This window comes from Eutrigla gurnardus (genome assembly GCF_963514095.1).
Source record: "Eutrigla gurnardus genome assembly, chromosome: 11".
NCBI lineage: Eukaryota > Metazoa > Chordata > Actinopteri > Perciformes > Triglidae > Eutrigla > Eutrigla gurnardus.
In genome coordinates, this window is record NC_139925.1 from 2,025,001 (window position 1) to 2,052,333 (window position 27,333).

The 27,333-nt window shown below is 45.0% G+C and overlaps 3 protein-coding genes across 5 annotated transcripts in view; 1 reads left to right on the plus strand and 2 right to left on the minus strand.

Moving 5' to 3' along the window:
• rel (v-rel avian reticuloendotheliosis viral oncogene homolog) overlaps positions 1–861 on the minus strand; it is a 12,002-nt gene extending 11,141 nt beyond the window's left edge. The window contains exons 1-2 of the mRNA XM_084021445.1: positions 739–861; positions 189–227 (exon numbers count right to left, since the gene is read on the minus strand). Coding sequence (XP_083877571.1) covers positions 189–227; positions 739–745 — 46 coding nt within the window. The 5' untranslated portion in view covers positions 746–861. The remainder of the gene's footprint in view (positions 1–188; positions 228–738) is intronic.
• Positions 862–2,866: 2,005 nt separating this feature from the next.
• On the minus strand, positions 2,867–20,278 carry papolg (poly(A) polymerase gamma; the record flags this gene model as incomplete). Of its 3 annotated transcripts, XM_084021424.1 has the most annotated exons (24): positions 19,937–20,263; positions 19,079–19,246; positions 17,377–17,443; positions 17,179–17,260; positions 15,801–15,910; positions 15,287–15,340; positions 14,122–14,233; positions 13,928–14,017; positions 12,005–12,143; positions 11,540–11,612; positions 10,495–10,615; positions 10,327–10,411; positions 9,604–9,657; positions 9,415–9,534; positions 8,002–8,111; positions 7,653–7,774; positions 7,400–7,557; positions 7,124–7,284; positions 6,477–6,679; positions 6,316–6,399; positions 6,164–6,223; positions 5,394–5,497; positions 5,189–5,286; positions 2,867–4,889 (listed from the first exon to the last, which is right to left on the minus strand). In XM_084021424.1, the coding sequence occupies exons 1-24, from the start codon at positions 19,951–19,953 to the stop codon at positions 4,693–4,695; spliced, it is 2,589 nt and encodes an 862-aa protein (XP_083877550.1). In that variant the 5' UTR covers positions 19,954–20,263. The 3 variants fall into 3 exon arrangements, with proteins under 3 accessions (XP_083877550.1, XP_083877551.1, XP_083877552.1); XM_084021425.1 differs by lacking the exons at positions 2,867–4,889; positions 5,189–5,286; positions 5,394–5,497; ... (9 more) ...; positions 10,327–10,411; positions 10,495–10,615 and having other exon boundaries at positions 11,052–11,612; positions 19,937–20,276; XM_084021426.1 differs by lacking the exons at positions 2,867–4,889; positions 5,189–5,286; positions 5,394–5,497; ... (10 more) ...; positions 10,495–10,615; positions 11,540–11,612 and having other exon boundaries at positions 12,001–12,143; positions 19,937–20,278.
• A 1,281-nt stretch (positions 20,279–21,559) lies between these two features.
• On the plus strand, positions 21,560–27,321 carry haao (3-hydroxyanthranilate 3,4-dioxygenase). Its single transcript, XM_084021482.1, has 10 exons — positions 21,560–21,887; positions 21,956–22,034; positions 24,334–24,417; positions 24,492–24,598; positions 24,834–24,923; positions 25,025–25,068; positions 25,925–26,070; positions 26,607–26,675; positions 26,756–26,838; positions 27,010–27,321. The coding sequence occupies exons 1-10, from the start codon at positions 21,799–21,801 to the stop codon at positions 27,080–27,082; spliced, it is 864 nt and encodes a 287-aa protein (XP_083877608.1). The 5' UTR covers positions 21,560–21,798; the 3' UTR covers positions 27,083–27,321.
• The last annotated feature ends 12 nt before the right edge of the window (positions 27,322–27,333 follow it).

Sequence of the window (27,333 nt, forward strand, 5' to 3'; positions counted from 1 at the left end):
ACACACACACACACACACACACACACACGCACACACACACACACGCACACGCGCACACACACACACACACACACACACACACACACACGCACACACACTGAAACACAATGAGGAAGTGAAAGACGCTGCGATGCTTTCACACTGTTTTTAGGGTTTGACTTGTGGAGACAAGCAGATGAAATACTCACGTCGGTGCAGATCGTCCCCGAGCATGGAGGGCATTAGAACTGTGGGGGGGGGGGACAGATACAGTAAACACAGTGTGATAGTTGACATAATATTTGTTGTGTCCTGTCGACCAAGTACTTATGTTCATAAATACTCTGGTGAAAGTACAAGTACTCTAAGTCATTACTCAAGTACAAGTGTAAAAGTAGTGAAATTAATTCTCCTCTGATGCAGAAAAACTAAACATCAGGAACATTAAATACTCCAGTAAAAGTACACGAATACCTGAGAGTACTAGCAGAAGTACAGGAATGAAGTAAGAAGTACTAGTACTCAGTGTCCTGTGATCTCACACACACACACACACACACACTCCATCAACAACACTGATGAACAAGGAAGAAGCTCGAGACAAACACACTGTCCGAATTTAACAACGGAGCACGTGACGCTTCTTTCTGCGTGTGTGACGTCAGTGCTAATAAACACAACGTTGACTACTGTAAGATAATATATTATGATTGTTGTTATTATTAATAGCAGAGAGTAAATGAAGATGCAGCCACTCACCGTCCATGATGCACAGCGCGCGCTCTGTCTCTCTCTCTCTCTCTCTCTCTCTCTCTCTCTCTCTCTCTGTCTGTCTGTCTGTCTGTCTGTCTGTCTGTCTCTCTCTCAGGTCACCGTCTGCCGGAGGAGTGCGAGCTGAATGAGTGACAGCGGAAAGGAAAAGTAATATTTGTTAACAAGAGAGAGAGAGACACTGGCGGGGGATTTCCCCTACGTCACCGCCCTCTTCATCTGAACCGACCAATGAGCGACCGAGCCCGAGAGAGAGAGAGAGAGAGAGAGAGAGAGAGAGAGAGAGAGAGAGAGAGAGAGAGAGAAAAGACAGGCAGCAACTTACCCAGTGGAGCACCGAAGTGTCTTTAACCTCTGCTGGCCACCAGGGGGCGACTCCTCTCTGGTTGTATAGAAGTCTATGAGAAAATGGTCCTACTTCTCTCTGCTGGCCACCAGGGGGCGACTCCTCTCTGGTTGTATAGAAGTCTATGAGAAAATGGTCCTACTTCTCTCTGCTGGCCACCAGGGGGCGACTCCTCTCTGGTTGTATAGAAGTCTATGAGAAAATGGTCCTACTTCTCTCTGCTGGCCACCAGGGGGCGCCTCCTCTCTGGTTGTATAGAAGTCTATGAGAAAATGGTCCTACTTCTCTCTGCTGGCCACCAGGGGGCGACTCCTCTCTGGTTGTATAGAAGTCTATGAGAAAATGGTCCTACTTCTCTCTGCTGGCCACCAGGGGGCGACTCCTCTCTGGTTGTATAGAAGTCTATGAGAAAATGGTCCTACTTCTCTCTGCTGGCCACCAGGGGGCGACTCCTCTCTGGTTGTATAGAAGTCTATGAGAAAATGGTCCTACTTCTCTCTGCTGGCCACCAGGGGGCGACTCCTCTCTGGTTGTATAGAAGTCTATGAGAAAATGGTCCTACTTCTCTCTTGATGTATTATCTCAGTAAACATTGTAAACATGAGTTTATGGTCTCAATCTCTAGTTTCAAGTCTTCTTCAATCCAGCATGATGTTCATTTAGTACATTATGGTCCATTTAGAGTCCACCAGACCAGAAAGCAGGGGATGCTTTAGGGGGCGGGGCTTACCTGCTGATTGACAGGTTGACCTTGAATCACAAAGCTAACTTTGGTAGCATTTTCATACCAGAATCCACATGGATCCAGATCCACTGAGGGTGCCGCTTGTGGTCATCAGATCCATCTGTCACTCATCCACAGTCCAAATATGGTCACTTCCTGCCTTTCTTTAAATTAAACATTCTTAACATAAATATACATAAAATCATACATTTTATTGGAACGCATTGAAGAATGTTTAACACGTCGATATATGAAACAGAAATAACAGCATTAAAATGCTAAATAAAAGGGAAATGTGTAATTAAATATATATTATACACCCGATTTATTTTCATTACAAATCCATGTTGCAGCTATTTCACAAGTCTTGATGTTTGTTTGTTGTATTAGAGATATAATTATATTACATATTAGAAACAGACAGGAGGAGATGGAAGTTGAAGTGAACCTTTAAACAAACATCGAAGAAACTTTCATTACTGGAAGCTTTTCAAATCAGTGCTGGACAACGACCCCTGCTGGTGAACATGAGGAACACACGATTGGATAACAAATATTACTAAATAAATAGTAAAAATATAGAGTTTATTTAATTTTAAAATATATACTAAATTTAATTATATATTGTTAACATTTAATTTTATTGTCAAACAATAAAAGAAATATTTGTTAAATTACATTTTCTTTTAAAATACTATAAACGTAATTTTACCTCTTCTATTGTTTTTAGTTTGATGTTGCATTTAATATTTTTCCCATTTTTATTCTATTTAGTTACTCAAGTAAAAGTGGAAATGTATGAGAAGCATAAAGTAAGGATATTTGTACTGGCTGTTTATTTTTTTTATTACACAAACTGAATTTCTCATATTAATAAGTAATTATTACAAAAAAATAAGAATCTGAAAAAATGTGTGAAATGTGTGGAGTAGAAAGTACAGATATTAGTTTTAATATGTAGGGAGGAACAGTACAAAGTTGTCAGAAACAAGTACAAGATACCTGAGAATCCTATTAAAGTAAAGTAACAAAGAAGAGACACGTGGTCGTTTTTAGGGGTTTAATGGGTGTACGGATTCATTTAAAGGAAGTGATAAACACATACAAAAATACCCTTTCAATACATTTTAGAAACAAACATCTAATGACCTGTTTTTGTTAAACGTTTCCAAACAGCCAAACATGAGTCTGAAACGAGCAGATTTCATTAAAAGAGACCTACCGGCTATGAATGCTATTAAAAAAAGATCACATGGTACAAATATGCAAATATAAATAAAGTGATAAGAAAACCCCCGATAATGAAGAAGATGCCTTTTTTGAAAAAAAAGAAAAAAAAGAAAAAAAAAGAAAAGAAAAGAAAAAAAAAACACAACCTGTTTTGTTCTCTGTACATTTGTTTTGGGGAAAGTGAAGCCGTGAAGAAACGCCGTGAAGAAACGCCGCGTCAGCGCCGCCTCCTCAGCATCACGCCTTCAGACCATCTCTGAAACCAAACAGTCAGCGAGTTTCACACCAGAAAGGGGGGGGGCTAGGATAGACCTGGTCCTCCTGACCCCCCAAACCCAGCCTTGGCCCCCCCCTCAGCAGACGCCTATAAGAACCTCCACAGGAGGCGGCGGGTCCACACACACACACACACACACGCACACGGGGGGGGGGGGGGGGGGGGGGGGGTCAGGGTCCGGGGTCGGTGAGGGGGGTCCGGGGTCGGTGAGGGGGTCAGGGTCCGGGGTCGGTGAGGGGGTCAGGGTCCAGACAGCATCCCCAACAAACCACCTGTTTGTTTTTGTAGTTTAGCCCTCCTGACAATCCAAAAGCACACAAACCGATATCCAAACTCTCGTTCACCACTCGCTCGTCAGCGCTCTGACGTCGGGGTCTTTAAACGCACCACGGAAAAGAGAAAACGCGTCACGCCTTTAAATCGGACACGCGTTGGGCACCGAAGCTACACTGAACGACGACTAGCGTGGCGTCACCGGTCCGGTCCACGATCCGGTCCCACAGCCGGACCACAACCGGAAACAAATTTGCACCCAATTTCCAGAGAAATGCATGATGGTTAATTGACAAAAAGAGGATTTTTTTCTTGGCTTACCGGCACCTGAGAGCAGTGATGTCACCGGGCGTCTATGCCGGGAGTCCGATACCAACCTGGAGTCCCTTTGGGGGGGTCATGGTGGTCCAAAGAGGTGCGATCGCCTCCCTGCGATCCAAACCGTTACAGTGTTTACAAAACATATCCGGGGATGGACACTTCCTTTGTTTTTTGGACAAGCAATAGAGAAAAACAAAAAAGAAAAAAAATACATTTTTTTTTTTTAACATTTTCCTTTCGTTTTTAGATAAAACTACAATAGAAGGGTCAAAAGACTGAGTGATCTTTTGCTTAGTTTTTTTTAAAGACAAAAAAGTTATGTACATCAACATTTACTGTACAGGTTTCTGTTTGGGAGGAAAGAAAAGAAAGAAAGAAAATCAGCGCACACACGTGTAGCAAGCAAGTCGATAAATGTTCTGGGCTGTTTTAAAACATGTTAACTGGAAACCAAAAGAAGAAAAGAAAGAAACAGCTCCTCTTCCGTCTGTGGACATTTCAAACACCGACAGAAAAGACGAGTAAAAAGAAAAACGGTCACTTGAGTTCTCGTGTGGGATTTCTCCGCCACCGTTGTGTCCAATGCCCTCTGGATGCCGGCGGAGCTCACAACATCTGGTCTGAGCCGAGTCCTGATCCACCGGCTCGTCTGGAATCTAAAGGTCTGGAGGCGAAGGTGTCCTGCTGCTGCACCGAGCGGCCCGAACACGCCCCCTCGCCCCGAAGTCATCGCTGCGTTTGAACTCTAGTCACGTAGAAATCCGTCTGCGTTCAGGCGATGTGGATCCGGGCCTTCTCCGTCTCCTTCAGCCTCTTGGCCTGCTCCTCCAGGGACGACGGGGAGTGGGACCTCTTGGCGGAGGCTCCGTTCAGGGGGTCGGACCCCCGGCTCACCAGCGTGGGGATGGAGCTGCCGACGGGCGCCGCCGCCGCTGCCGCCACCACCGCGTGTTTGGACGCCACATGCTCTGCAGAGGAAACACGAGGACGCAAATCACTTTATATGGGGGCGGAGCTCATTTACTCCAACTTCCAACATGGTCGTCATGACGCCCGCTGGCGAGTTGAATTAACTAATAAATGATCAGTTAGCGGGACTAAACGAATGTGAGCTGGTTTGGAGGCTGAAACGAACTGCTGGTTTGAATGTGGAAGAATGTCACGTGGTAGAAATATTGGAATAAATAATAATAAATATGTACGAGGAAGGTAGTGGGAACATTTGAGTACAGCATTCACAGTCGACCAATCACATCGCTGCACTCACTGGAGCCGATGACGGGGATGGACATGCCCTTTTCTTGGCTGGGAGGGGCGTCGGTGGCGAGGGCGTCCTCAAACACGGGGGGCTTGGGAGGCGTGACGCTGCAGCACATGAATGAGACGGAGGAAACATGAGGGAAGGCCAACAAGCAGCAGCGGCCTCTTAATTAGTTCATTCATTAATTAATTAGTAACGAGCTGCAGCTTACTTGTGGCGGTTGAGCGCCAGTTTGATGGAGTTCTTCACCACGCGACAGCTGTTGCTGGCCGGCAGCGGCGAGGAGGCGTCTGGCAGCTCCATGCTGGGAAGTCTCTGGAGGCCGACAGGAAGCACAACACAGTCACGCCACGGAAAACCATCTGAGCGTTTCTAGCTGTGGGCCAATCAAACGGCTCCAAATAACTCAACAGAGGCTGGAAAGTTATGAAATACTGCAAATATGACTTCAAACTTCAGCATGATGTTGATGGAGGTGGATTAACAAACATTGTCAGAATATTTTATCAGGGTTCCTCCACTTGTTCCGAAGCCACATTCAAGCACTTTCCAAGCATTTCCAGGTGCATTTCCATGCTTTTCCAGCCCCTTCCAGCTGTGGTAAACTCCATATTTGTATCAATCCAATGGTCAGTATTCAGTCTACTTATTATGTCACTTCATCACATAGAACACACACTTCAAGCACTTTATACTACATCCAAGCACTTTTCACACCTTGAAAACACCACACTAAAATTCAAGGGTTTTCAAGGATTTCCAGCACCTGTATCAACTGTGATTTTTACTTCAAAGTCTTCAGTGGATTACGTTTAGAACTAAACTAAAAACATGATGACATGTAATAAAGGGTTACTACATTAGAGGTGGGACGATACGGGTTTTACCTTCTGATTAATGACCATCGGATTGAAGATGATTAAAATGTCACATGACTGCATCGTCCACAGGTAGAGTTCAGGTGTGAAACAGCAGACTCACCTGTGTTCTTGAGGTATCGATGGTTGGAATGGGCTTCGCCTTTGATCCAGAAACGGGGATCTGATGGTGAAGAGAGAGAGAGTGAAAACGTTAATTAGGCTCCGCCCACTGTGACACCATTTACAGACTCATCCGGAGTGAAGGACACCTACGACATTGGCTCCGCCCCCCTGTGTGCCGGCGTCCGAGGACGGAGGATACGGCTCCTTAAATGCGGCGTCGTCGTTGGACGCCACCTGCAGCAACCAAACAACCGCGTCACACTCAAACTTGCCGTTACGGGTAATCACATGACCGGCGTGACTCCACCCACCTCCATGTCTTTGTGCCTCTTGGCCAGGTCGTCCGGCGTGGGCGAGTGCGGCCTCTTGGCGGGAGCCCCGTTGAGCGAGTCGTCCAGGCCGTTGGGCTCCTCGCCGGTGCTGCTGGTGGCGCTGGGGGGCACGTCGCCGCTGGTCGCCGTGGCGACGGCGCTGCAGGCTGGAGGGGAAGCAGGCTTGGCTTTGGCTGCAGGCTCTTCAGAAACCACAGAGAGCAGACGAGGATTCATGGCGGACACACTTACCACATGCCAACGTGCCTTTGACTCATTCATACTGGTTTGGTTGGTGTTTCGTTGACTTATTATTAATGAGACATGATGCCATTTTTAAAATATTAAAGAGCATCTATTCTATTCAAGTGATGAAGTGAATTCCAGCCTCTTGTTCTTCCTCTAGACGAAGGACGTTTGTTTGTCTCCTCCACATGGAGGCGCTCCACGCTCCTCCTCCTGTCTGACTAGCTTTGTTGGAGGGCGGGACTTATATGATACAAACTTTCGGTTCTCTCTCTGGAGACGTTTACTTGAACATCAAACTAGAAACACAATAAAGTAAAGAAGGAGAAGAAGAATAGATCCTCTTCAAACGGCCTCTCCCGGAGAAGAAAAGGACTTTAATGTTCATTAGAATGACTCACTGGAGCCAATAACCGGGATGGACATGCCCTGGTCTGTAGCTGCTGCTGCGCTGGGTGGTGCTCCGCTGGGTGGTGCTCCGCTGGGTGGTGCTCCGCTGGGTGGTTCTGCTGCGTTGGGTGCCGGGGAACTTTCCAATAAAAGCTGCTTCGGAGGGCTAACGCTGCAAAACAGAAGAATCATTCACTCAGCGTCATCGTCCAGCCGAGTCACTGTAAATATACAACTATATATATATATACACATTATAAAAATACAAGTGTGGAGGAGCATCCCACCTGTCCTCCGTGTCGGACGCTGGCTTGGCGGGTTTACAGGCCGGGGAGCTGAAGGGGGTCCCCGAGTCCGTGTCCCTGGAGCTGTCCAGGGCGCTGCCGTCCAGGGAGATCCGCTTGGAGCTCCCCCCGTTGGAGCTGCGGTTCAACTCGGCGATGCTCTGCACACACAGGAAGAACACGAAGCATGCAAACGTTGAAAAGAAAGAGCAAGAGACTGGCTTTGCCCTCCCAGCATGCATCAGCGAGGTCTCACCCTCTTCTTCTTCTGCACCAGCTCCGGAGGAAGGTACTGATGGAGCTGTTTCTTCTTCACGTGCGTGGCTTCGATCTTCATGCCGTCCTTCAGCATGTTGATGTTGTTGGCTTGTCTGTACACTGCAGAGGACAACACGGCGTTAACCGCCGTTTACACGCCGTTTACACGCCGCTAACACGCCGCTAACACGCCGCCACCGATCATATGTGTCATTATATAGGACAGACATTTCAAGCACTTTATTCACTCGTTTTCAAGGATTTCCAGCACCTCACGAAGCCCGGATATAACAGGCTACTTGCCATCTGCATGTTTAATGTTTCAGACGTGAAGCAACAGAACCTACCGGTGTCGGTGAAGGACTGGATGTCGTACGTCAGGTCGATGTTCACGCTCTCAGCGTTCTCCACCTTCTTGAAGATGATCCCGATGAACCACATGGACACGAAGTCGTTCCTTGGGACAAACAACACGGAGGTTCATTATTGAACACTACCGGCGTCGTGGGAGCACACGTTAAGAAATGGATGGGCCACGACTTCTTACAACTAAATAAAGATCAACACACTTGGACTTAAAGTCTCACCTTGAATCTCTAACGGGAGACTAAAGACGGAGTCAGAAATCCTCTTCAAACGAACATCAAGAAAAACTATCCGCCTCAAACATATCACAAGAATAAAGACTTCCTGGACCAGGATGACCTGGAGAAACGTCTTCATGCATTTTTGACAGGCTAGACTGCTGTGGTCCAGACCCCCGCAGGTGGTCGAGACCTCCGCAGGTGGTCGAGACCTCCGCAGGTGGTCCAGACCCCCGCAGGTGGTCCAGACCCCTGCTGCTGTCGGGGCTCCGACCAGAACCACATCACACCAGGAGGGAAACCCCTGCTATTGGCTTCATGTCTCATAGAACTGAGTTTAAAACGCTGTTGTGTGATAAAGTAGTACCGGATCCTCCTGGAATCAACTTCGATGCCTTTGAATGGCATCGTGAAGCTGCTTCACAAGTTAAGTGGCCTTCACGTTGTTGCCTGCGTTTGTAGTTTAATGCCGATGTCAGACTTTGACCTTGAATGATGTTCTAGAAACGCAGAATGGCGATCACCTAACACCTCGTCACCGTGACAACAAGCCGACGACTTCATGACTCACCGACGTGCACCAGCAGCATCAACATGTCAACAAGCAACATGCAGGGTTCCTCCACCTTCTCCAAAGTCACATTCAAGCACTTTCCAAGCATTTCCAGGTGCATTTCCATGCTTTTCCAGCCCCTTCCAGCTGTGGTAAACTCCATATTTGTACCAATCCAATGGTCAGTATTCAGTCTACTTATTATGTCACTTGTTCATCACATTAAATGAGATGTTATTGTCCTCTAAACAACCAACATGATGTTTGGAGACAGCTTTTTACAGAAGGACCACAAATGAAAGGAAAACTAATTCCACTAACAGATCCACAGAAATATAATCACCAACTATTTTCATCATCTGTTCATCATCAAAAGGCATTTTTCATAAAGAAATGTCAGAAAATGCTGTTTTCAGTCCCTCAGATATGGAGATCTTCTTTCCTCTGTTCTATCATAGATGTCATCACATACAACACACATTTATAGACCTTTAGTCTAAATCCAAGCACTTTCCAAATCTTGAAAACACCTACTGTAGCTGAAGGACACATGAAAACATAGCGACTCTGATGAACGAGGGGATCAGCCGTTTGCATGCGTGTCTGGATGAACGTGGACTCACTCGTTGCGGTTCTCCTTGGACCCGGGGAAGGACTGGGGGTTGACGTGAGCCAGGGTGATGTACTCGTTCCTCTCCAGGTTCCCCACCAGGACGCGGATCTTGGACTCCACCAGACCGATCCTGAGGGAGAACATGGGGATGTAGTGGTCTGTAGTAACAGATATGCGAGGAGTCCGGTCAGACACTCACCATTCTAGATGGTTCTCCTCCGTGGAGGCGCTGGCCGTCAGAACGATGTAATGTCTGCAGGAGGAGAATCACAGCGTTGAGCAGCACGAACAGACGGCAGCTATACGAATGAAATGCACAACTGACCCAAACATCACCCAACCACTCGGTGTTTACTCAGACTTGTGCCTGGGGAACTAGCTGTCCAGACATCCTTTACTCATGTACAAGTACAGATGCTCGTGTTAAAAAAAGAAAGTAGTACGCAAGTGTAAAAGTACTGAAATGCACTCAAAGTAGAAAGTAAAAGTATCCTTATAAAGGACATTTACAAGACAAACTGAAGCTTGCATCATATTAATAAAAACAATCGATAATTCCCCTCAAAAGCATTAAAACTAGCGTAACGAGCCCGTTTATAAATACAGATATTTGTTTTTACATGTCAGGAGGAAAAGTACAACATTATCAGAAAAATAAATACTAAGGTAAAGTACAAGATACCTGAAAATTCTACTTACACCTACGTACAGTAATGAAGTATTTCTACTTCGTCAAATGTCGTCAGAAGTGACGGGAGTTTTGTTTGCTTGTGTATGCAAGTATTTTCTCAATTTTATAATCATTATTTAGTTTTTTCTGTCATTTTTAATAGTGATTGTGTTACATGTTGGGACTCGTCTGAAAACCGAGACGATACATCTCAAAGCGGTTTCTCCTAAACAAACATTCCAAACGCCTTACTTGTATTTTTGGAAGAAGTTGGGCGGCTCAAAGAGTTTGGACCATTCTGCTTTCCCCTGAAGGATCTCGTCCGTGACGCTGAGGCCTGACGACAGAACACACCGGCCTCAACAACCAACATTCAGACTTCAGACAGACATGTTGAAAAGGGAACTCTGCCGTCCATACCGTATTTGAACTCCTCGCTCATGATGGTGCGCGTGGACGTGGAGACGTTGTAGGTGGAGTTCTGCTGCGGGTAGGCGGGCGTGATGATGGGCATCAGGTGGTATCTGTCGGACGGGTTCACCTGAAACACGGCACAGGGACCACTGAGGAGATGAGAGGCTGCCCCCCTCCCCACACACACACACACACACACACACACTTGGATGCTTCCATGTGTCGGGTCGTGGATCAGCATCTTCCCTCGGAGCACGTCGGTACACGGATCAGGTGCCAAACAATTTAATTTAAACAGGCAAGACAGAAATCTTGATTTTAAAATGTGCACAGATCCGTCTACAAACTGCAAATCAAGCTGCGAGTTTATTTGGTTAATAATGCGTTTCACGTTGGAGAAAGCTGGTAGAGAGAAGCTGGACTCTGAAGCTGCTGCACACAAACCTTTGGGATTATCTGGTCGTTTCTACATTAGATGAGCACGTCTCACAGTTAACCCAGACTCAACATTAAGGATAAAGAGATCTAGGCCGCGCTGTGACTGAACGGAAACGACACCAGCAGATAATTAAAATGTGTTTATTGCCGAAGGAACAACAGCAAACATGACACAGCAGTTACAACAGCGACAACGTCTTCACTTCAGGCTAGAAAGAGTTGTTTGGGATTAACTAAAGTAAGTTCAATGGTTTCATTATGAAAAAAACAAAACAGTAAAGCCAAAAACAGATATATATTATAATATATTCAAATGAAAAATATGCAATTATTGACGGTACTGTTACTCATTTGTCCACACGGGGATTCGACTGGGCTTCAAACACAGATCTGTTGCTATTTTAACTGCTAGTTCCTGGATTTTACTGAAGGGGGCGTGTCACGCAGGAAGCCTCCGTGCTCCACGCTGCTCTGGAAGCCTCCTCCCACACAGTCTAGACTCTCATGATAGAGGACCGGATCAATGTCCCGGGTCACATGAGGACAGAGGAGACATGAACCAACAACCAACACAACTCACACTTCAGCAGATAAGATTAGAGACCATACTCACTCTGGGATCCCACACAGGTAAGTTCAGGTTACTGTCCTCGGGCTGTTTCAATAGCACAGGGTTCGGCCACTCCCTGTGGGACACCATCAACAGTAAGGAGTGTTAATACGGCTCAGAGCTGGGAAATACTGCCACCTAGTGGAGCAGGAGCAACATCAGCACGATCATTTATCATCTCTCTGATCATTACGAGCCAATACCGACTCACCTTTCTCACAACGTCTGATAGCAAATATCTTTCAAGCATCATCTGAAGATGTGGTTTTGTTTTTATGTCACAACTTTAAGTTGAATGTGATTACATTTTGAAACAAATAATTAAAATTTAAAACCACAGTAACTTTAATTTAAGTATTTAATAAGCTTTGTGTGGTTTGATAGACTGTATTTATGGAATGACCACGGAGATATGAAAGGACCGACACATCGGGACAGTAGAACTTCCAAGAGCTAAAGCATGCTCACCATTTTGAAAACACCAAGAAGAACTTGTGGACCAGCGTGGCGGCCACGGCGTTGGGGTAGAGCTGGCAGGTCCGGGCCACCAGCATGGCCCACGACACGCCGCCCAGGAAGCCCAGCATGTTGGAGTAGATGCCTCGACCTGCAGGCAGGGGGCGCGTTACCAGTCAGAGGCATCTCAGGGGCCGTTTCAGCACTATACGTATTTTTACTTTCTGCTCGTTCGTTTCCACGACAACAGTGTTTTAGGGGGCTGCGAACGAAAACTCCTGAAACCAGGTTTACAGAGTGAAGTCTTTTGAATACGCGACACCAGCGTCGCCGTGGAAACTAGCGAAACCTGGTCCCCGTGGAAACGGTGACGTCACGGCTCCACTTCACACATGCCCTGTATAAAGGGGGTCAACGGATGCACCAGAAGGGCTCTATTAGAAAAGTTTCACCGCCACCTACTGGCCTGGAATGCACACTGCAGCGCTTCAGGTTGGTTATTGAGGATCCGTGTGCATGCTTTTCAAAACAAAGCCGTCTAAAAGCAGAATGTTTCTTATAAAATAAAAGGAAAAACGAGCTGAAACGCAGCATTCCCAAAAGAACAGTGTTACTCAAGAACACGGAGGTCGGCTGTGGGAGGTTAGATATCGGCTTGTTTAGGTGACCATGAACGCAACACAAGGATGCATTCAAGTCAATATTAATATAATTAGGGATGCACGATAATTATCGGCCCGATAATAGGAATTATGACGTCAACCCGATAAATCCGATACAATTATTAATACCTCCGATAATCCGACGATAGGATGTTTGTGTTAAAACAGTCATACGGGTGGATTGGGATGAGGGACGTTAGTTTTTTTCTAGGCGCCTCCCGTTTAGCATGTGATGTGGTTACTGTGGTATCACAGGTTTCGGAGGAGGGAGTTAATCCACAAATCGAGCGCTCCCTTCTCATGCCTGGCTGTGACGTAGAGGCTGCGAGCGAGTGGAGGAGGAAGACTAGTAAACAAACACGCATGGCGTCTGTACTGTGGGACTACTTCAAAGTTTCTGAGGAAACTGAATCGCTTGCCATTTGTAACAAATGCAATGCAGAAGTTCCAAGAGGAGGGAAAAAGGCATCGAGCTTTAATACATCCAACCTTAAAAGTCACCTCGCACATCACCATCGCTACGACGGTGTGTTAAAAGCGTATGAAGACGCCGGCGCCGCTAAAGAAGCAGCGAGCCCGTAGCTTAGCGTTTTGATGCACGGGTGAAGTAGCGGTCCTTGTACCTCGGGTCCAATATAGTTGAGAGATAATACAGTGGCTTTTCCTCGATGTCACCAAAACGCGTTTCCACTGCTTTTAACGGGGTTTCCTTTGATGTTTTCACTCCGTGGTCTGTTGGTAACGTTTGTTTTAGCAGTCGCGTCAGCGCTTGAATGGAGGGGATCACATCCGCAGTAGTGGCTGTTGCTTTGCTGATATTTCTGCCTATTACCGTAGTTTACATTTCTGTGTGGATCAGGACCAACAGTTTAATGTAGCAGCACTTGTGTGTGCATATCCCATGCTGCTCAGGGAAAGTTGTCATTGACTGACTGACTGACTCACTTACATATTTATTTAAAAAAAATAAATATTGTCATTTTATTGAAGAGTCAAAACTGTTCTTGGCTTTCTTTTGTTCATAGTAATAATTATCATGTCACTGTGATACATCTGGTTAGGTGTTTGGTAAAAGGCAAAGCTATGCTAAATCTACCTAAGCTTAGTCATTAGTGTTTTTGACCTGAATTTGATCTGAATATACATTCAAAAACGAATAACAATATTATCGGTTATCGGTATCGGTATCGGTCCCGAGGAGCAGAAAGTTATCGATATCGGCTTCAAAAAATCAATATCGTGCATCCCTAAATATAATAATTCATATACTTACGTTTGGCCCACAGTTTGATGGCTCTCAGCGTCAGTCTGAAGTTCTCTTTGTTTGGCACCAGGTACAGAATTTCATCGGTCACTCGACAGCCTGGAAAACAGAAACGCTGCTTTACACCAACGGCCGAGGCAGGAAGACCCAGCCAGTCGTTTTTAGTGTTTAGATAGAAGCCAACAGGCCGCCGGGCGGCGTACCGTTCAGGCTGCGGATACACCGGATGTCCAGGTTCCTCAGGATGGAGTCCCCCCTCAGGTCCAGGTTGTCTGGAATAGACTGTAAGGCCAGTCTGGCAAAAAGCAGGTCAATCTGCTCAGACAGAGAGAAGACGGATGGAACCGATGAGGCCGAGCAAAAACTAAAATACGAGTTCATCTCCTCAGACACGTCGACCACGCTTTCTTGTGGGACAGACCGTTCTCAACAGGGTTTGTATTTTTAAATTGCATCAGGGCGAAATACACAACTTTAAAAGGCTCTGTTGATGCTCATCCGCGACCTGTAGTTCAGGTCCCAGAAAAGACTACAAACCGGACCATCAACAGGGCCCTGTACTACTCAGCGAGTTCAACATACCAGGGTATCTTTCAGAGATCCAGCTTAAGTTACCCTAACAAAGGCAATCGGAGATAAGCGGTCACACGAAGCTGGTTATCAACTCGTTAACTCAACCCAGGGTTTACCTGTCCAGCTATGAGCGCGTGCACATATTTCAGCTGCAATCCCGGCGGTGTAAAACGGACTTGGGAGCAAATCAAATAAATATAAAAACATAATTCATAGTGGTCAGTAGGCTGTACGCTGACACAGAAAAGTCTTTCCCTCCGATGAGAATCTGGATCTCTCATATAAAACACTGTCAGACAAAGACAAAAGGGTTTCTCCTAAGACACCAAGACAGCTGATTGGTCAGTCGGCGGTGTGTTGATCTCTTATCAGGAACATAACCTGCTCCGGAGCAGGTTAGCTCCACAGCGTAAGTTACCATGGCGATCTACCCCGGTAAGAAGTGAACCAGCGTCGTAGGACGGAAAACCCAGAGTTAACGCTTAAGTTACCTCGCTAAGCACAAATCCTGCTTCATAGTACAGGTGTCATCATCAAGTTCCCACCTTAGAAAACCATCTGATCAAAGCTACAGCTGGAAGGGATTCATCCTCAGGATCACAGTTGTGGTATTTATTTTAAAATTAAATATTACAATTATAAAATCATGGAAATAATCCTGTTGCTGTTTAATCATTTGACACACAGTTACAAACTATCCACCTCCATAAACTCGTATTTTGTATCCATCGTATCAGAAATCATGACAAACTTAAATCACAGTTCTTTCGATGTTTACATGTCAAAGTTACTCACCTCTATTCCGTCAAATTTGAATTTAATAACCGGCACGAAGGCGTCCTCGACAGCCTGGAAGAAAAACACCAAGCAACAACATCAGCATCACACCGAGACGGGGATTCCTCCGCTGGCTGTCGCCACGACAACAAGAGGAGGCATTTCAATGTCATGTCCATTAGTCCTGCTTTAATCTTATTTATCTAACATTCATAGTATACTATTTGTAGAACTAGATTCCAGTGGCTGTGAAGGATCGTTTATGATTCAAACATTAAACAAATATAAATGGAATGATTTCTAAATTTTTTTTGATGAACATCGTTGCCGTGTGTACAGGCTTAAACTCTGCTAACCAATCAAAGTGCACCACCACTCTGCATTTTGGATACACGTCAACAAAATGTGATAAAATTATAATCTATATGGACTCAGCGAACATGACCTTTGAACTCAGCAGTTCTCACTGGGGAGCGCTGGTTTCTCAGGCTCGGCGAGGAAAGGAGGAGCTTCCTTCACGAGGAACACTTACCCTCAGGTCTTTGATCTCTTCGTGCTGTTTGAACTTCTCAAAGAACGACTGGAAGAAGTCGCTTCTCTCGACGTGGCGCGGAGCCACACACAAGGCGTCGATGTCGGCTCCTGGAAGAAACGGGTAAATTCAAGGTTTTCTGTGACCTCCGACCCCTCAGAACACACTGCTCACCTCCAATTAACCCATAAAACTCAATTAGAAGTCAGCATCAAAGTGGCTGAGAGGACAGAATCAGATGAGCGGTGTCCGAGTACTGGCTTTTAGTATTTACTGGGAAGTTTATTTATATCGATAAAATAAAGATGGATGAGACGATGAAATGCTGAACAAATGTTTGTCAGCACCAAATGTGTTCAACACAATTCTGTATCATTAAGTGTAAAGTAGGTAATAATAATAAAAAGCCGGTTGACTTTAAATGATCTGCAGTGGGAGGAATCGTTGGACCGGCTTATTTATCTCCAGCATCAACAAAACACAGATTCAAGTGCTGTTTTCAAACAAACAGCAAGCTTTTTTTTCACTCAAAGAAAAACATAAAAAAAATGTTTTAATTGTTTTTTTCTTCTTTTGTGTTTGATATATAGCTCATATTCAAATTTGGATAATGACTATTTGACAAAAGATATAGCTATATGTAAATTATACGTGATAATGTAATGAAGGGGCGGGACCAGATAAGCTTTGCTTCCTCCCGTCCCTCCTCCAACTTTGATTTATTTTATATTGTTTTTTTTCATATTCGTATGATGACTTTCATTTCATGTAAATATTTTACTTTATCTTTGAGGATCAAATCAAAGCGACTCGGCTCAAACTCTGTTCTCTCGTGAACACATTTAATAAGTTTGCTCTTTTCTGCATTTCACCGTCTCAAACTGTGATGCAAAGAGGTTCCAATGATTTAGTGGAACTTCATTTGGCAGTTTTCACATTTGTTTTATCCAGAAGTTTTGTTTGTTAGAAACGAAGCACTGGAAACATTTAGCTCGGAATTCAGATTCAAACACATCCGATAAACAACGAGGAACTTAAATTCTTCAAATGTCAATGTGTTTTTACTTCCATGTCATTTTGAAATGTTTGATCTCACCGGTTGTGTTTGTTGTTTAAAAGCAACCGAGTCCCGACTCCCTCACACTAAAGCCTCCAGTCTACTCTGCTTTCACGCCACAAAAATGGTCTTTTCAGAAACACGCTCAAAAGCAGGAATATCACAATGTGGGCCTTTTGCTTTCAGGCTGAACCGAGCTTTTCAAAAACAACCAGATATGTTCGCTAATGTTCAGGGAAAACCTCCGTCTGTCTTCTGAACGTCGATACAGGTCATGAAAGTTTAATGTTGCAGACGAACTACAATAAGGACTAGACGTACCTTTAGTGTGCACGCCCAGTCTGTACGACCCGAATGTAAATATCTTGCCCCCGACACAGCTGATAGCCGACGGTGGGAGGTTCTGTGGGAGGAGAGAAGCAGATACCGCTGAGTCAGCATATTTATATACGCTGTAAAAGATGCAACAATATATAATCCAGCTTTTAATTAGAACGTATGCAACGCAACAGAACTCACCTTTAGTTCACTAATCTCTGCGATCCATTCTTTGACAAAGTTATTTAACTTCCCAAGAACTGCAAGTCTGAAAGGGGAAACAACTTTGTGTTATTTTTATCCACAATCCAGCCATGTGGCGACAATGAAAATGAATACGTTCACAGATTCATGTTCACAGATTCAGTCGCCGTTAAAGTGCGAGTTATATATCTAGTTACACAAACATCAAACACACACCTGCCGGACAATAAAATATATCTTTGAGGAGCTTAAAAAGGACCAAACCTGTGAGGAACTATTTTTCAAGGCGTAATAACATTCTTGGCTCTGTTGTGATTGAGAGCTCAGAGGACGGAGCCAAAGTATAAAGGAGAAGGATGAAAGTTAGACCTCATGCTTGTGTGTATGCTTCTCCCAGTACGTCTTCCTCCCATTCATACTGGGAGTGTTGGGAAATTCAAGTTTCTTCTTCACTACGTTGAATCGTGGCTTGTAAACCAGCGTTGAGCTTGTTTATCGCAGAACTAGACTGGTGTCGTCCTTTAAAAAGGGTCAGAACTAGACTGGTACTGTCCTTTAAAAAGGGTCAGAACTAGACTGGTGTCGTCCTTTAAAAAGGGTCAGAACTAGACTGGTACTGTCCTTTAAAAAGGGTCAGAACTAGACTGGTGTCGTCCTTTAAAAAGGGTCCGAACTAGACTGGTGTCGTCCTTTAAAGGGGGTCAGAACTAGACTGGTGTCGTCCTTTAAAAAGGGTCAGAACTAGACTGGTGTCGTCCTTTAAAAAGGGTCAGAACTAGACTGGTGTCGTCCTTTAAAAGGGTCAGAACTAGACTGTTGTCGTCCTTTAAAGGGGGTCAGAACTAGACTGTTGTCGTCCTTTAAAAAGGGTCAGAACTAGACTGGTGTCGTCCTTTAAAGGGGGTCAGGACTAGACTGATACGGTCCTTTAAAAAGGGTCAGAACTAGACTGGTGTCGTCCTTTAAAAAGGGTCAGAACTAGACTGGTGTCGTCTTTTAAAAAGGGTCAGAACTAGACTGGTGTCGTCCTTTAAAAAGGGTCAGAACTAGACTGGTGTAGTGCTTTAAAGGGGTCAGAACTAGACTGGTACTGTCCTTTAAAAAGGGTCAGAACTAGACTGGTGTTGTCCTTTAAAAAGGGTCAGAACTAGACTGGTGTCGTCCTTTAAAGGGGGTCAGGACTAGACTGATACGGTCCTTTAAAAAGGGTCAGAACTAGACTGGTGTCGTCCTTTAAAAAGGGTCAGAACTAGACTGGTGTCGTCCTTTAAAAAGGGTCAGAACTAGACTGGTGTCGTCCTTTAAAAAGGGTCAGAACTAGACTGGTGTCGTCCTTTAAAAAGGGTCAGAACTAGACTGGTGTAGTCCTTTAAAGGGGTCAGAACTAGACTGGTGTCGTCCTTTAAAAAGGGTCAGAACTAGACTGGTGTCGTCCTTTAAAAAGGGTCAGAACTAGACTGGTGTCGTCCTTTAAAAAGGGTCAGAACTAGACTGGTGTAGTCCTTTAAAGGGATCAGAACTAGACTGGTGTCGTCCTTTAAAAAGGGTCAGAACTAGACTGGTACTGTCCTTTAAAAAGGGTCAGAACTAGACTGGTACTGTCCTGCTACATGTGCTCCTGTGTTTTGTGTGTTGATGCGATCATGACGCCCCACGGTGTGTGTTAAAGCTTAACAGATGACCTCCTCCTCTTCCTCACCTGTGGTTCAACTCCTCTTCATCTTCAAACACCCCGAAGGGCTTCATGGCGTCGCAGAGCTTCTTGGTGTACTGGTGGTCTATTTCCCGTGGGGGTGCGAGGCTAATGGCAGAGGTGATGCCATAGTGTTTCTGCGGCTGCTGCTGCTGCTGCCCGCCAGGCATGGTGCTGCGAGGGGGGGATGAAACAAACGGACATGGCAACACCATCACAAACAACTGACAGCCAGCACTAGCTTTTAGTTCTCGGTTAAAGTGTTGTTGTTCTTTCTGTTGTTGCCGTCTGTAAACACGCCAACAGCGTCACGCGTTCACTCCGACAGCAACAAAAAAAAAACCGTACTTTAACTCGATCAACAACAGAGCGCAGATTAGTTATGTTAAACAAAATCAAAATCCGCAAAAAGTGAGTTCAATAAGCAAACAAGCAGACGCGTGTTTTGTTAGCTAACGTTAGCCGAAGAGGCTACAAACAGGTTGAGAGGAGGCGCTAACTGAAAAATGTAGCTACTTTAGCATGTTAGCACAACGTTAGCTTGGCGGCTGCTACGGAACAATTCCTCGTTTAACGTCAACCGGAGACTCGCTTTCCCGGTTCACACCGATCCAGCGGGCTCACGTTCGCTCAAACAAAACGGAACCCGTGACTTTTATAAAAAAAACAAAACAAAAGGAGGTATATTTCACCATAGTTACCCCGACAACACACGGGAGCTAGCTTAGCCAACACACGGCGCTGCGGGGCCTTGTTTGGGTGTTGTGACAGTTGGCTAACGTTAGCATTAGCCGTTTAGCCTATTCTTTAGGAGTCTGTTCAACGCGAAAAAAAAACCTCGATTTGAGCTCGTGCACGACTTACCTTGACATTTCTTTCATGACACTTGTGAAACGCGTGCACCGCCTTGTCGTTGCTGCGAACCCGTAAAAAAAGGAGCCCAAAACAAGAAAGAAAGCCCAGAAGTGGAAATGATAACAGCCTCGACCCGATTACAACAATGGTCACTTTCCAGAGAGCAGTTCAAACCTTCCCCCTGACCCGGAACCAGTTCTTATGAGACAACGTATCAGCGCGTGATGCTCGATACAAATTATATTTGTTATTTTTGTTTGTTTGTTTTTTACAAATCGCGCGGACACCTGACACGTTAAACAACTGTTTTTTAAATTCAAAAGTACACATGTAACGGCATTTTGTCGGGACGACGTCTGCGCGCAGCACGCGGGGCGACAACCATCTGGACGGGGAAATGCGGCCGAGGGCGGCGACGTCACAGATGCTGCCTTCACGTGGCCTCGGAATTATGGGAGCTGCCGACTCGGGAAATCATTGTTATTTATTATTAATTTAAGAACATTCTTATCCTAACAATATGGGTCAAAATTATTCACGGTATTATAAAGGTTCAGGTTCTTACAAGGGTGCAAAATATGAAAACAATATAAATAAGAAAGAAGAGAGAATAATAATAATAATACAATTACAATAAAATAAAATAAAAATGTGAAAAAAAAGGTGAGGGCTTTAAAAAGTTTCATTACATTACCTTTTTTCTTGATTTAAGGGCTTTGACATACAAAATACATTCATGGTGAAATATATTTAAAGAATGATTAACTTTCATATACTTGGATTTGTGGACGTGAAATGTTTGATGACTGTGTACACTTGACTTTATAAAATTAATTAAGACATTCTGCCAGTGGTTTAGATTATTACATCTAACATATTTACATGCATTACTTACCGTTTGCATTTTGTTGCATCCATTTCCTCCTTCAGCATCATGGAATCAAAAACATGATTTCACCATCACGCAGGTAACAGCAAATCTTAACGTCGGCCGTTTATTTTCCCCCTTCGTCCCGAAATCAAAGGACTTGAACGTGACAATTCTTGTAAATCCGACTCAACAGGTGGGAAGTACAATCTTCCGTGAAGGCAGCATCAAGGCCACACGTCACGTGACCTCCGAGGTCACACTAGTTGGCTAGATGCCGCTGAAACAACACGATCAAAGACCATTAAAAACCAAAAACGGTTTAATCGAGTGTAAAAACTCCAGTAGAAGTACACATGTTGTGTTTTAAAATACTCTGGTAAAAGAAGAAGTACTGATTCTACTCGTACAATTGTCTCTACGAAGGACATTTCTCCCAAATCTGTCGTCATATTAATAAGAAAACAAAATGATACTGTTTATTGTTACTGCTGTTCACTATTGATACGAAATGTAAAGCTGCTAGAATCACTTTTATTCAATATCGATGGTCGACGAAGAAACAACGGCACATTTTTGCAGAGTTGGTTCAGATTCCAGAAAAGGCGGAGACATGTAGGGACTCAGGGTTTGTTGATGACAACCTGCCAGCAAACAGGTTATGTTCACGGAGTCAGTTAGAGGCTGAGTTCACTCTCTGTCTGGAACGGAAAACTCAGAGTCCTTCTCAGGATTAACAAACTCGGGGTTTCAGCAAAACCTGCTTTCTGGATCACACCCGGATCTTGGAATCCGTCTGTGCTTTGTCGCGCTTGGCCTCGCCTGTATTGTGATCTATATTCCAGTTACTTATTACGACAGTGAAAGCGACCTTTGACCTGTCTGGAGTGTGGGCTCCTCCCCCCTCCTCCTCCTGGTATCGACCTGGTTGACTAAACTGGAGGGTTCATTCGGTCACAGAGGGTTCATTCTGCAGCACGAAACCCTAAAATCGGTTGGAAATATGAGCTCCACGTCTAACCTGGCCAACGTGGAAGACTGGATCACCGAGCACCAGAATGCCTTCCTGCCCCCCGTCTGCAACAAGCTCATGTGAGTCTCTTCATTTAATGCCGTAACGATCGATGAGGCTCTAATTGTCGTATTGAACGCCTCCTCAGGCACCTTTCCCAGCTGGTTATCATGTTCGTCGGAGGTCCGAACACCAGGAAGGATTATCACATCGAGGAAGGGGAGGAGGTGAGACGCCTCATTCACTCAGCACTCTTAACTTCCACGATTTAATGCCTAAATCACCGTTTGGCATCTCTGGGAGGAGGAGACGTACATGAGGGTGATGAAGGAGGATGAACACTGATGAAAGAATAATTATTTACTTAATAAAAGGTACTTTAAAAAAACAAACAGAGGTCAAAGGGCAAACACACATTCAATTTAAAAGTGAACTATTTAACACTCTTTAAACAGTGAAGAAGATACAATCATGTCAAAAACCGTCAAAACTAGAACATGATCATCAAACCTTTAAAGTACTACCATCAATAGGCCTACTCTGCGTAACATTAGTGTGAACTTAGAATGAAAACATAATTCCACTCAGATGTCCTCTGACACACTTTGTTCATCTGGATCCAGATTGCATTTTAAAGTAGCAGAAACATGCAGATATCACCGTGAATGTCTCTGTCAATCAGTTACAATCAAAACCCAACAACGCTGAAGATCTGAAACGGGTCAAAGTAGAAACGGAGTCCGTCCAGGATGAAGGACCTGGGCCCTCATTTATAAAGCTTGCGTACGCACAAAACGGGGCTGGAAACATGTGCGTACGCCACTTTCCACGCAAATGTTGTGATCTATAAAAACCAAACTTGACGGGAAAGTGTGCGTACCCGTAAGCAAACTCTGAGGCATGCGTACCGGTACGCACATTCTGGAGACTGGAAGGGAATCAGCAGTAAACCTGAGAAGAACTATATATTTTTGATGACTCGCACACATTTAATTACACTCCATATCATACGTTAGATCTGCGTTATCATGATGAACTCAGCAATGTTTTTGACGCTTTTAATGAGTGATAGTTTTTTTCATATTAACACCTTCTTTTAAAATCTGACTTGTATCTTAAATCAAAATCATTTTGAAATATTGAATCAGCGCTGTCACCGCAGGAGGAGGAGACGGCCCAAATGCATGTAATACAGTATAAATACCTTCCATTAGATCCCTGTAGAACACAGCGGGAATAACTAAATATTCTCCTTATTTATGTGCATATATCATCAACACACATACATACAGCCATTAAGCCATCGTATAATTGTTACTTATCCTCGTTTTTAAACCACCAGAGCGCAGAGGAAATGCGCTATAATGAGTGGCACGCTCGTGCGCGCTCAGTCGTGGAGCGTGGAGAGCGCAAATTTATCGATGACCCCGAGCCACGTCCCCCTGCCCGACTGGAGGGGTATCAACAGGGCGCAAGAATCCGTGAGGATGTCATGCTGCGTTTGTAAGATAAGGAAGACAACAATCAGTGTTCATTGTAAACGTAGTATTTTATTAATCACAGTGCGCGTTTGCCGTAGCTCATCTGCAACGTTGTTGATGGCGGTGATTGTGTCTCGCTGAAGTTGCAGGACGGCATCAGTGAGCACCGACTGCTTGATGTGCCATGCGCCCCGGGGTGCGCTGCTGCTTTGCGCCGGACCCGGACGCTGTGCCGAGGGCCCGTCACCCTCGTCACATCACCCTCCTCACCGTCACCCTCCTCACCGTCACTCTCCTCTACGCCACACGCTGCAGACTCTGGAAGGACAAAAACTATTTAACGTTTTGTTATATATACAATAAAAGTTTAAAATCTGTTCACCCTTATACCTCTGGTCTCACGTCTGTTTCTCCCTCCTTTTCGGACACAATCCCCGTCAAAGTCACATCAAAATCAAACTTCCTCAAATACTCTAGCAATACATTAAATCCATGTTAGGAGCAGAAAGATGTCATTTACCTTCAGATCACCGTCCGCTCCGTCCAGCTGACGCCGTTGACAGCAGCAGCAATGTGTTGCCTTCGCACTGCGTCTTTTTATTCGTGATCCCGCTGCTGTGGCCACTAAATTAAATTATTGTCCGGGCCTCACCTCCCCAACAAGTGTCTCTTTCTCCGTTTCTGAAAAGTTACGTTTCTTCGCTTTTTTTTCTGACCTGTCGCCGTGATTCACCACACGGAAACGATTGCATGCCGGCTCATTAACATAGTAAAATGTGGGCGTGTACAGGGCGGGACTCAGGTACGCACACTTGTAGGTGATCCTGTGATTTATAAAGGGAACATTGCGTACAGCTTGCGTGCGCACAGTTTTATAAATGAGGGCCCTGAATATTTGACTTTTTCATTCCTAATTTTTGATTAATTTAATTAAAAAAATTATAAATTTAATTTAATCATTTTATTTTATTGACTTACTTTCTTTTTACTTTATGGTAACGTACAGTTTCTCCTCTCTAATCTGAAGGCGTTTCTTCTCCTGCAGCTGTTCTACCAGCTGAAGGGCGACATGTGTCTGAAGGTGCTGGAGAACGGCCAACACAAGGACGTGCACATCAAGGAGGGCCAGGTCAGCTCATCATGACATCACCATGTAACACAGAATATGACATCATGGTGACGGGGGTACGATGGGATCTGCAGATGTTCCTGCTGCCGGCCCGGATCCCCCACTCCCCCCAGAGACGGGCCAACACCGTGGGCCTGGTGGTGGAGCGGCGGAGGCTGCAGACCGAGACCGACTGCCTGAGGTTCCTTCTCCTTTCACCACATAATAACCACGTCCCAGGGCTCAAACTGACCTGAGATCAGCTCCAATATCCTGATATCCTTCAGTTAGCCAGCGGAAATGTCCTTCATAGTGATACTTTTTCTTTCTACTTGGAGTACATTTCAGTACTTTTACACTTTTACTTGAGTAAAAAAGTAGAATCTGTATTTCTACTTGAGTACAGACCTTCTGACTCCTCTGGTACTCTCCTTCAGGTACTTTGTGGACGACACCAACGACATCCTGTTCGAGAAATGGTTTCACTGTCATGATCTCGGAGCCCAGTTGGTGCCGATAATCAAAGAGTAAGATCTCCTCATCTTCATCCTCATCTTCACACCAAGAAACCGTCTTCATCACATCCAGTCATTTATTTGAATACAACTTGTTGTTGTTTTACTCGCAGGTTCATGGCGTCGAAGCAGTTCCAGACAGGAAAACCTGATCCAAGTGAGACTTTGTCATTCTCTCTGCTGGCCACCAGGGGGCGACTCCTCTCTGGTTGTATAGAAGTCTATGAGAAAATGGTCCTACTTCTCTCTGCTGGCCACCAGGGGGCGACTCCTCTCTGGTTGTATAGAAGTCTATGAGAAAATGGTCCTACTTCTCTCTGCTGGCCACCAGGGGGCGACTCCTCTCTGGTTGTATAGAAGTCTATGAGAAAATGGTCCTACTTCTCTCTGCTGGCCACCAGGGGGCGACTCCTCTCTGGTTGTATAGAAGTCTATGAGAAAATGGTCCTACTTCTCTCTGCTGGCCACCAGGGGGCGACTCCTCTCTGGTTGTATAGAAGTCTATGAGAAAATGGTCCTACTTCTCTCTGCTGGCCACCAGGGGGCGACTCCTCTCTGGTTGTATAGAAGTCTATGAGAAAATGGTCCTACTTCTCTCTTGATGTATTATCTCAGTAAACATTGTAAACATGAGTTTATGGTCTCAATCTCTAGTTTCTTCAAGTCTTCTTCAATCCAGCATGATGTTCATTTAGTACATTATGGTCCATTTAGAGTCCACCAGACCAGAAAGCAGGGGATGCTTTAGGGGGTGGGGCTAACCTGCTGATTGACAGGTCGCTACCACGCTACCAATGCTAGTTACCTACTAAAAGCATTGTGCTCCTTCAAAGTCCCAAATATGGTAACTTCTGGCCAAAATGCCAAACTGGAGGCTTCAAGACCGTAGACCACAAGCCAACGGGTGATGTCACCATGACGATGTCCACTTCGTATCATCTGTGGTTTCCGATCTAAAGTCGAGTCTGTGTCCGTAATGACCCGGTGTGGTCGTGTTTGTCTCCTGTGAACAGACGACGTCTACAGAGAACCTCCGTTCCAGATGAACAGCATGAATGTGATGTCACCGTTCCACTTCAAAGACTGGCTGGACCAGCAGAGGCCGGCGCTGGCTGGCGGCGGCCCCGTGGACATGTTCGGGGCCCAGTTTGAGACAGAGGTATACCGAAACCTTACAAACATGTTTAATATAAGACCGTGAACAAATACTTATTATTTCTAAATGCATGTTTAGCGCCATCTGGTGTCACTCTCGCAACATCACAACCCTGGTTACAAGTTAACACCGTCCCATCCTTCATTTAATAGCCTTGTTTTAAACAGCATGGACACACATGTAATCCTGCAGATAAGAACTTTTAAGTGTGGAACGTTTGCTTATATGTTTATTTTTTTAATACAAAAAGATTTAATCGGAAAATTTGCATTTTTTACTGCTTTATATTTATTTATTATGTTAGACAGTTCCTCAGATCCACCCGTCGCTCCTCCACAGTCCAAATATGGTCATTTCCTTTCACGTTCTTATGTTACTTTCAGGCCAGTTCTCCGACGCACTTGAAAAAGGGAGGGGTAGTTGGTTGCTACTAAATCCTACATACTAGTCCTTTAATAGCAAACGACGGTGTTAGATTGGAGATTAATATGATTTTAAGAGACTTGAGATGAACAGCGCTGCATCATGTGACCCGACAGGTCGCCGTGTTCGGACCCGGGCGGACGGAGACGACGCGGCGCCGCAGCGACGCCTGGATTTGGCAGCTGGTTCGTCCACTAAATGAGCTGCTTCTTCTCCTCGTTCTGTCTGTCTCTCCGTCTGATCGTCTTCTGCTCTCATCCTCCAGGAGGGATCGTCCACGGTGACCATGAACCAGCAGCAGCTCAGTCTGTCCGCAGGAGACAGTTTACTGATCCCAGAACAGAGCCAGTGAGTCAACATTCACTATCAGAGAGGATCCATGATGCTCTTCTTCTTCTTCTTCTTCTTCTTCTTCTTCTTCTTCGACTCCTCCTCCTTCTTCTGCCTAAAGTCCAGGTCCAAAGGGGGTCCTCGTGTAGGTACAATAATGACCTCATTGTGGTCTTCCTCCCCATATAGGTACCAGTGGCAGAGAGATGAGGGGACCGTGGCCCTGGTGGTCGCCCAAAACCCTGAACGGAAGAGACCTTGACCAGAAGAGACCCTGACCAGAAGAGACCTTGACCAGAAGAGACCCTGACCATCCTAAACCAGGCCTCACACACTGATCATGTGGATCATATAGATGTAATAATGAAAAGTAGTACAGTAACACAGAAGCTTAACTTGGAGGGTTTTTAATGAAAGTAATTTGGACTTATTTCAGAGTTTATAAACATGAAGGTGAAACTGTTAGATTTACTGTTTAAGGAGTGATGTATCGTCGTTATGGAGACAATAAAA